Source organism: Pteropus alecto, unplaced genomic scaffold (genome assembly GCF_000325575.1).
Source record: "Pteropus alecto unplaced genomic scaffold, ASM32557v1 scaffold88, whole genome shotgun sequence".
In the NCBI taxonomy this organism is placed as follows: Eukaryota; Metazoa; Chordata; class Mammalia; order Chiroptera; family Pteropodidae; genus Pteropus; species Pteropus alecto.
This window is the reverse complement of record NW_006494611.1, coordinates 12201652-12211898: the sequence shown is the minus strand read 5'-3', so window position 1 is coordinate 12211898 and position 10247 is coordinate 12201652. Positions and strand designations below refer to the sequence as shown.

Sequence of the window (10247 nt, the reverse complement as noted above, 5' to 3'; positions counted from 1 at the left end):
CAAATAAATAAATACTAGATAGATAGATAGATAGATAGATAGATAGATAGATACATAGATACATAGATAGGTAGATAGATAGATAGACAGATAGATAGAAAGAAAGAAGACATGAAGGGTCACAGCATTTGCCCATGACCATGATTAAAACCACTGGTTCTTCAACCTGGGTGCATATTACAATCACCAGAGAACTTTAAAAACAAACCAAAATAAGCAAGCAAAAATAATTCACCCCTTCCAAAACATAAACAAGAAATACTATTGTGAATTACTTCAAAAATAATCCAGGATCGACAGTGTGGAGAAGTGAGTGGAAGTAAAGATGAAATACAATTAGCCGTGAGTTGATAATTAGATTCATTATACTATTCTCTCTACTTTAATATTTGTTTAAAATTATTCATAATAAAATATTGTGTTTTTTTAAAGACTAGTGCCACATCTCTATCATCCAGTAATAATGATTTAATTGGTTTTGGTGACTGGTATCTTCCCAGATGATTTTAAAATAACACCACCAGCAACCACAATACTTCTTAATGTGTTCAAAGTTTATAGCTTATTGACACATTTTTACATCCATGATCTCATTTCATCCTTTACCTCTTAAAATACGGAGAGTAGTTTTTATGACTCCTATTAAGTTGAACTAATCAAGGCACAGAAAACGTTAAGTCACTGGTCCAGGATCACAGAAATCGTTGAGTGTCAGAGCCAAGGTTAGAGCCTTGGTTTCTATCTCCCCGTGAGTGTTCACCAGTGTGAGAACACCAAGAATGTTCATAAATAGAGGATGGAATTAGAACCCAGAGTCCACACAACACAGTTGTATCACAACTATAGAACCTCGCTGGATATTGGCCTGGCTGAATTCTGAGCATGGTCCCCAGACCAATCTGGCATTTGGAAAGGTGTGGATGTTGGTAGCGTCCCTTATGACTGATGTGTGTTCAGATGTGGGAAAAGAGCAAAGACAAATAAAGCCACATCCTCTGGCCATATTCCTACCATCCATACCTTAGCATCTTTTGTCTCCTATCTTTCCTAAGATTATCTCCATCCTCTTTATGAAGCTTGTGCCCTTTTGTTTTTTGACTTTAGAAAACACGCCCACTGCATAGACATGCATTTGCCGTGGCAACACCCCTCCTCACTGCTACTTTTTGCCACCCTAAATATCATCCTTGTTATCATGGATTTCCTCAAGTGAGCCGAGGTTGTATATGACAAATCAGCTCTGCCTAGAGCATAATGTCATGAATCTGAGCTAGAAATTGAGGCATAGGGATCTCCACTATCTTGTCCTCAGAAAACAGACACAAATCCTGACACTTTTTGCCCAAAAGCCAGTTCACTGAAATATTCCTGCCAGCACATCCAGACCCAAAGAAGCTGCTAATCACCTCAGTGGACTCAGTGCTGCCTCTTCTTCGGTGAATCAGAGTCCATAGTAAAGCCACCAGCAGTGCTGTGGCCACCAGGGACGGGATACCTGCGGCTAATCCAAGAGAGGGCCCACAGTCCTGGCACAGAGAGAAAAGCAGAGTCAGCTTCCACAAGAAGAAAAAATTTGATTGATTAAAAATAAAACAAAACAAAAATCTCAGAGACCCTATATACAAAATCAAAAGGGTAATGAAGTACTGTGAAAAATGCAGTGTACATTAGAAATGACTCATTTTCATAGTATTTAATTTATATAGTTTAAATCGATTGGAAAAAGGTGATAATCTAGTAGAAAAATGGGCAAAGGATATGAACAGTCCATTCCTAAGAACAGAAATACGAATGTCTCATCGACATCGAAAAAGCTGAGATACAATTCTAAGCAACAATTGGATACCATATTTACCTATCAATTTGGCAAAAAGTAAAATGTTTTATTACATCCCACGCTATTTTGATGTGAATTTAAAAAAAATTTATTTACACTAAATGCATTAATTAATTTTCAAATTCCCGTTATTACTTTTATCTGAGCGGAAATAGTCATACTTGTAGCCACATAAATCTTCGGATTTGCAGATTATCTGGAATATCCAAGATAATCTGCAAATTAGCTATAAGTGTATAATTCTCATATATAACATAAAGTATATAGATCATGAATATACAGCTTGATGACTTTTCACATGATGAATCCATCCATGTAACCAGCACCCAAATGAGGAAACAGAACATTGCCAACACCCAAGAAAGGCCCCTCATGCTCCCTTCCAGTCACCCCATGTATAACCACGATCCAGAGATCTATCCTTGTAGATTAGTTTTGTCTGTTTTTCAACATCATCTAGATGCACACAGCAAGTATGTTAAGACAGTTAGTCCTCACTTAACGGTGTCAATAGGTTCTTGGAACTTTGGAGAAATAATGTATAATGAAACCAATTTTACCATGGACTAATTAACATAAACAAGAGTTCTTATAGCATCTCATCAATGTCAAAATGAAACAACATTCAACTAAACGACCTTATTCCAGGACCTGCCATACTCTTTTTGTGTCTAGCTTCTTTTGCTCAACACTTTGTGAAACCCATCTGCGATTTTGTACGCTCTCCCCACTTTTGAGCTGAGATGGTCATAAGAATTATAGTTGAGCCAGATTCTGTGTTTGGTGACAGTTCACACATCAAACTTTACCTAATCCTCAGAACAAATGCATGAGATGGGTAGAGCATTGTTAATCTCATTTTATAAATGACCAAACCAAGGCTCCAAAATTTAAGTAGCGTACTTACTGCTTCTTTCCCACCTGTAACAACTGGAGAGGAAGTCTGTGTGGAAAAAGAACATACATCTTAAGAAAAAAAAAAATCTACGTAATGCATATTATATAAGACAGTCAAAGGTGAAGCTATATGCCTAAAGTTCACCCCTTTGCTAAACATTCTATTAAAAACAATAAATGACAATTGCCCAATGGAACCTTACTTGATTGCTTCCTCAATAAGGAATGAAATTTGGTTATGAGGAGAGAGAATTCAGAAACTCAGCTGAGGTCTTTGTTTTTCACCCCCGTGGACTTGCCATAACACCTTTTTGCAACTCGAAGAGGCTTTCTCCTGTCCCTAGCTAGTACCCACATCCTTCTCAGCACTCTTTGAGCCTACCTGCTAGAGGGAAAAAAATATAAAGACAGGCGGAAGCGAGGCTCTTTAATTATCCTGTATTATTTTCAAACATGCAACGAAGCAAATGGCTTTGGGGGGATCTGCAGTTGTGAACCATGCATGTTCCTGGGGTAATTCCACATTGAATGGATACACTGCATGTTTCTGTTTCACATCTCCACTTAAGAAGGGCCACTGGATCACACCATTTTTGAGCTATTTCAGGTGACCTTACCTGGATCAGTAAATCTCAGAGTAGTGATTTATTATGCATTTGCAACTAGCCCATGTAAACTATGGTAAGTGGTGTGATGTGGGGTTGAGTGTAGGTCCTGGGCTCGCTGCCTGAAGTGGAACGGCGATGTCCTGACTCACAGGTTAAGGGTCCTCATTTCTTCATCTATAAAATAAGGACGTTAGAACCTATTCCTAGAGCTGTTATGAGCACCAGAGTATAAGCTTTTGTCATCCCTTTAAACTTGGCAAAGCTCTGTGCAGACCTATTATTAATTTAATGTTATCATCAACCTCCGTGAGTACATTTGAGTCCCTGGGACTTAAGCTTTTGACAATTATTGTCTACTGACAAAAAGAAGAAAAAAAGGAACTAGATCTCAGAGAATTTATGGGCTTTTGTCCAAGGTTCCTCAGATAACCATAAATCTAACTTGAATTTGAGTGTTCCAAGCCTAGGCCTCTTTCCCAGAGAGCTCCCACCAAAGGAGAAATGCTATAAAGGAAGTATTAACACTTGGTACTTAAATGGTTACAGTTTTATCTAAATACAACCTAATCCCCGACACTACTATATTACCTTAATGCTGCATTTGCCTAAAGCGTTCAGTTTCTCTGGGTTGTGGTAAGAGTTGAATATCTTTTCAGGTAAGATGTTCTATCTTCAGGTTACACAAATTTACAGGGGCTGGCTCTGATCCCCCAAACAGGAGTTAACTCTAAGGATTCGGGGATGCTTCATGGAGCCTCAGAGTGGTGGGAATCTAGTTTCTCCAGGGACCAGAGCTAGGGACTAGGAACTTGCCAGGACCAAAGCCATCCCTTCTGGGAATCTCTCCATCTCTCGGCCTTTCACTTATACTCTGCTTTGTATATTTGCTTTCTTCTTCCTCTCTCAAGATGAATTTTCCTGCCCTCATGAACACCTGCTAATTGTACCAGCTAATGATTATGGAGTACTTACTATGTGCCAGGCTATTGAAGTAATTTTCCTGTATTGGCTCATTTATTCTTCACAACAGCCAGTGAAGCAGGATTATAATCCCCATTTTTACAGATGAGAAGAGGCACAGAGCAGTGAAGTAACTCGTGTGAAGTCACACAGCCCTGAGTGGCAGATGCCAAGTAGTCTGGTTCCAGAGTCCAAGGTCTTATCCATTGTGCTACACTGTCTTCCATGACCAAATGCGGCACCTTAACTCAAGTTTTGTACTTGACAGTTCCATATGGCCTGCCAGGGACCGTCTTGCATATCTGGTCCTGTTTCCAACTCCTCGCAGAGGCTCTGATGAGCTTGTAGCCACTTCTCTCCCCACCTCCCAGTGCACTGGCATTCGGCTGCACCAAAAGGGAAGGTTTATGTGGTGGAAACCTAACCGCCAGGTAGGGTGACCAACTGTCCTTGTTTTCCAGAGATTGCCTAGGTTGTAGCACATTCAGTGCTAAAACCAGACAGTCCCAGGCAGACCAGGATGGTTGATCAACCTACACAAGTTCAAAGGGAGGAAGGGACGGTTCTCAGGGCTGCTAACAAAGGAGGTACTGCAAAAGGTGACAACTAGCATCATAAGGACCTTTCTCTCACCTCACTCACCTCTGTTGCCCAAGCAATGGCTTCTTACTTCTGAATTCTCTTCATAGGGTAGGCCAAGGCAGGATAAGGCACAACCCAGGGGCTCTACAGACTTGCTAAATTCGAGCAGCCAGGGGGAAGGTTCCAGCAGTGACCATATTAAAAGATTTTAATAGTTAAAGGATAGCGGAATTTGTCTGCAGACAACAGGCAGAACTAAAGCAGGAAGCAGAGTGAGCCAGGGAGGTTCAGAAGGAAGGGCCCTACCAGGTGGGTGGAGTGGGGGCCAGAGGAGTCAGGGGACAGATGTCCAGAGCAGCCAGCAGTGGGCACCAGAAGGCGGGCAGTGAGTCACAAGGTTCTACTTCCCTGCGGCTCTCCAGAACCATGCCCCCACGTTACAGTAAACATGAGCCCTGGCTATGTTTCCTCTTACCAGATAAACTCAGCTTATTCTCTTTAAATAACCATATAAATTATCAGAAACATTTGGCACAGCCAAACTCACAAAAACTGGGCCGGGACAATGCCCAGTTCAACCACAGTAGCACTACTGGTCAAAAACCAGCCCTGGCTGTTTCCTCTCTCCACAGCGTGAGAACGATGATAAAAGATCAGTTCTGGATTGAAACTAAAATTTTTATTCTTACTTGCAGCTAAATGGAACGATGATAAAAGATCAGTTCTGGATTGAAACTATATGCCAATATCAACTGAAATTTTTATTCTTACTTGCAGCTAAATCTCATAATCAAGAGCCCCAAAACGTTCATTCTTGTTGACCAAAAATTCCCCTTCTAGACTATATACTAAGGAAATCATCTTAAGGGCAGATAAAGATTGGCCTATACCTGTGTTTATCACAAAATTATTCCTAACTGTGATTAAGCAATTAGGAAAATAATTCACTTGAAGAAGTATCACTTGGCCATCCTCAGTTATGGTTATAACAGCTGATGGAAAACACTACATGTAAAATTATAGGTAGAGTCAGACACAATGGTACAAAGACAACCAACGTCAAAATCTACTCAGACAGGACTGAAGGGAGTGATATTTTCTGCTGATGGGAATTTGAGTGGGTCTTTTATTTTTCTTTTTTATTGTTTTCCTTTACAACGTGTATATTTGTAGTTTTCATAATTGAAAACATTTCTCTCAGCGTCCTCCAACTCTTTATAAGTGCCTTCGAAGAACTGTGTACCTTATCACTCTACATGAGGTTGATGTGACGGCGTTTTGGAGGCCTAGGATAAGGTGTGCATTGATGTCTTCTGACTTACCTGGTGAGTGAGGACTGCTGTACTTACCGTATTGGCCGGCAGTGTGAAGTTTAGTGAAAAACTCTACAAAAAAGAAGAAAACATGAAAACTCCCGAGAATGGTCAGCCAGGCTCCTGACTCCTCCATTAATGTCACTGATCCTGGCAGACTCCAAGAGAACTTACTTGTCTCACAGGCTGTCAGCCCCAATGTCCGCTTCTAAACTTGGCCCCCAAAGAGGGCAGAGGAACGGAGGAGCCTGAGGTCATTGGTTCCTCCCTCAGCGCTGAGTCAGTCTTGCCCCCTCTCCTCTCCCAGGTCCTAGACAAGGCCCAGACTAAGGGCTAGCCAGCAGTGCCATTGCCTGCAGGATCCCGATCCACAAGCGTAGCAAAAACATTACAAGAAATTCAGCAAAGTGCTAACGATTTTTTTTTTTTTGCCCCCCACCACCCCCACCCCACCCAGGAACTTTTAGGGAGGAAACTGTGTGAATTTAGATGTACTTGGTACTTCCTGCTTGGGATAGAAAGATCCCCAAGGGGCATGCTCCAACAAGAAACCTGCTTCTTAAAACCCCTTCCCAGGAGGGAGAATCTGAGGAAGACAAGGCCTATGTTTTTGCTGAGTCCAAGGCAGAGGTTCTGAGCTGGAGCTGAGCTAGTCAGGACCACAGAAGAAAAGCTAGCCCTTCTCTACCCTCTCCTCGCTCAGCACCCAGCCTCACCTCTCCTCCAAATATGGAGTCAATATTTAAAGATCGTGGGCTCGACGGGGCACCAAATTGTTAGTCTATCCCGGTGCCCACATATCAGGGTCTGTCCCTACCAAGGGCCTCTACTGGCTCCTTCCTCCTCCCCGGCCCCACCTGTCACTGCAGTTAGGGCTCAATGATGCCAGTCTTTCTGCTATCATTTTTTACCAAGACCAAGACAGACATTTTTCTAGGACAACGTTAGAGCAAGTGGGCCATCATCGTAGGTTAGGTTCTTCCTGCTCAGGGGACCCAAGCACTGCCCTTCATGCTAACACCAACCAAGCCCACACTTGCTGGTCACGGCATTGAATACAGCTGCCCAGAGCTTTATCTCATCAGCGAGTACTGGGTACTGATGTCAACAGGCCCAAGACAAAGCTGCCTTTGGAGGAACAGCAGAAGGGACGGACAGCGACAAGCAAGCCATTGCAAGTGCTGTTTATCGATATTTGGATGACGGAGATTTTGGCCAATTTCAGAAATACATTTATATTTTTAGAAACACTACAGTGCTCTCATGGAGAGAAAAACATCACGTAAATTTGGGCGCAGAAGAATCTGACACAGTGTTCTTTAGAGAAGCAGCTGGGAGGGGTGAGGCAACCCTGGGTTTGGAGTTATCTCATTTGGATTCAAATCCAGACTCAGTCACTTAGTAGCTGTGTAGCCTTGCAAACGTGGCACAAACTCTCTGCTCTTTCCTGACAACGAATCTATTCTCCCAGGTTCAGGTTTTCCATCCTCAAAATAGGGATTGATTAACTTGCCCTGCCCATCTCACTGGATGAGCCCAAAGGAAATAACATCTGTAGCAGCTCTGTCCAAACTGTAAAACACTCTAGCTGTGTGAAGGTTCACACGATGTCATATTCTTCAAGACCTGACCAGCACAGAACGATGCTCAGGGAATTCTTGTTGGATGGAACCACACACATGGATCGACAATATTCAAAGTACTGGAATTAGGTACAATACACATTGCTAAAATATAGCATTGTTAGTCTAAGCACAGTAATATCTACATAATGGTTCCGATGGCGCTTTAGGATCTCAGTGGCTAAACGTCACTTGTTGTAAGTTGGCTCTTTGTAAGGGAAAGGAGGGAAAGATGGGATAATTACCCACTGCTCTCGAGGGTGTGCTGTATGTCAGACACTGCACTCATAACCTCCCCATGAGGGGAGTGCTCTCTCCCTACACCCTGGGCAAGGGGACCGACCCAGACAGGTTCCTGAAGGTCACCAGCTGCTAAGTGGTAGAGGCTGGTCATAGATCTTCCTAACTCCAAAGCCTGAAATCCACTCCTTTAAATAATCTCTTTCTTAAAGGAATCACGGAAGCCTCTTCTGTTTTCCCTTCTAACTTAGCAAACCTCATTTGATTGAATCGCAACCAAATTTCTATCACAAGTCAATTTTAAAAAAGGTGGAATGTTTCCGATGCAACTTATGAATATCTAGGTTGCTAAACAGATAGCAAAGGGCAGACTGAACAGTAAGAATAAAGGCAGTGACCAGACCCACCGCTTCAAGTGGGAAATGAATGTAGCTGAAGCATCTACTGCGTGAGGGTGTTAGAAACCAAACCTTAATGTTAAAATAAAAGATGAGATCAGCAAATATTTAACAAGAATTTTTTTAATTGTTAGTATTTTTCATATACGTACATCATTTAAAACCAAGTCCCTTGAATTCACTGTACCAAAGATACAGTTATATTAGAATTAGGAGACGTGAGCTTTAAAAGCTTGGGAGTTGTTTCTATAGAGAGGACGAAGGTCAGGCTGAGAAGAGAGGCTAGTTCTGCTCTCACTTACCATTCCGACACCCTCCAAAGAGCCTTCTCCAAACACTGCCGTTGGCAAAGCTCCTTTCTCGCTGGAGATATTGGCTTGTCTCTCACATTTGTAGAAACATCCAGCTGGGAGAGCAAGGGTGACAGGGTAAGAGGTGGCTCCAAGAGAGCCCTGGCCAAGCCATTTATGGTCAGGGGAGTAGCCAAGTCCTCGGCTCATCCCTCGGGGAAGATGGTCTCCTGCTCCATGGCCACTGTGTACGGCCCAGGTCGTCCACCCTCTTTGCCTTTATTTCCTGTCCTCCTTACTTTTCAGGCCCCTTTTTCAGTTGCTCCTTCAACGCAACAAAGAACCCACAGCTGGCCCGAGAGTGTGGAGGCTCCTGCAGCTGGAAGCTCTTTAGAAACAATGGGTTAAACAGGCTGAGGCTGGCTGTTCCTTCCTCAGCTGCCAAGCCTCAGTGTTGACCATGGTCCCAGCAATGACAGAGTCACATGTTACCAGCATCACTGCAGAGGACGCCTGGGAGATGGCTGTTGGAACCTGATCTGTGTTTGAGGCAAGGCTGTAGCTGCCACAGCGAACACACTCCCTGGTGGATGAGCTGCCTGGTGCTGAGTTTGGCCTTGCCCCTTTTCTGTTCTCATGCTTTGAGTGTGGACTCTCCTAGAGCTGGAGGAGGCTGGAAGAAGCTAGCAGACATGGACTGCCTTTTATATCTTATGAGATTTCTGTGAAGAGTTTGCTTCTTTGAAACAGTGAAGAAGTTGGAGTCCCATGCCACCAAAAAACAGAATTAGACCAATGAATTCGATCATTTAAATTAGTACGTTCCTTCACTTATTCAACAAGTCTTCCTGACATCTTCTATCTGCTGAGCATTACTCTGGGCGCTGTTCTCAGCATTGGTGATGAAGACCACTGAAGCCTCACCTCGTGGGGAATGTACCAGCAAGAGCAGGCAGACGACAATCAGAACAGGTGAAACCACTGTGGAGGAGCAAACGGGGGAAGGGAAGAGTGAGCAGGGCGACCTGGAGGCAGTCGCTGTAGCTGTCCAGAGAGGTGACATTTAAGCTGTGTGCGAAAGATGAGGAGAGGGTCTCAGGCAGAGGGAAGAGCAAACTCAAAGCCTGGGGGCTGAAGCAGGCACCCTTGTACCTGGAGAAGGGAAAACTAGGGAGAGACCCCAGAAGGGGTTAAGGACAGAGTAAGTTAGGGACCTATAATGTGAGCGTGGCAGGGCACAGTAAGATTTCTATTGGAGAGCAGTGGGAAGCCTTTCAAGGGTTTTAAGTGGGAGGGGGAGCCCGATCTAACTGATTGTTGACCAAGTTCACCTGGCTTCTCTGTGGATCCTGGATTATAAGGGATGAGAGTGTTAACCCGGAGACTGGTTAGCAGAGGCCGAGTGAGAGATGATGGTGGCTGCCCTAGGATGGGACAGTGGGGACGATGAGCAGTGCGAATGGGTCTGTGACTTATCATGGAGGCAGAGGCAATGAAAGT

General features: G+C 43.5%; 1 protein-coding gene across 1 annotated transcript in view; it reads right to left on the bottom strand.

Annotated features, from left to right (window-relative positions):
• OPALIN (oligodendrocytic myelin paranodal and inner loop protein) overlaps positions 1-8852 on the bottom strand; it is a 10676-nt gene extending 1824 nt beyond the window's left edge. Inside the window, exons 1-4 of the mRNA XM_006925921.1 lie at positions 8760-8852; positions 6234-6269; positions 2745-2780; positions 1407-1526 (exon numbers count right to left, since the gene is read on the bottom strand). Coding sequence (XP_006925983.1) covers positions 1407-1526; positions 2745-2780; positions 6234-6269; positions 8760-8762 — 195 coding nt within the window. The 5' untranslated portion in view covers positions 8763-8852. The remainder of the gene's footprint in view (positions 1-1406; positions 1527-2744; positions 2781-6233; positions 6270-8759) is intronic.
• Between the last annotated feature and the right edge of the window lie 1395 nt (positions 8853-10247).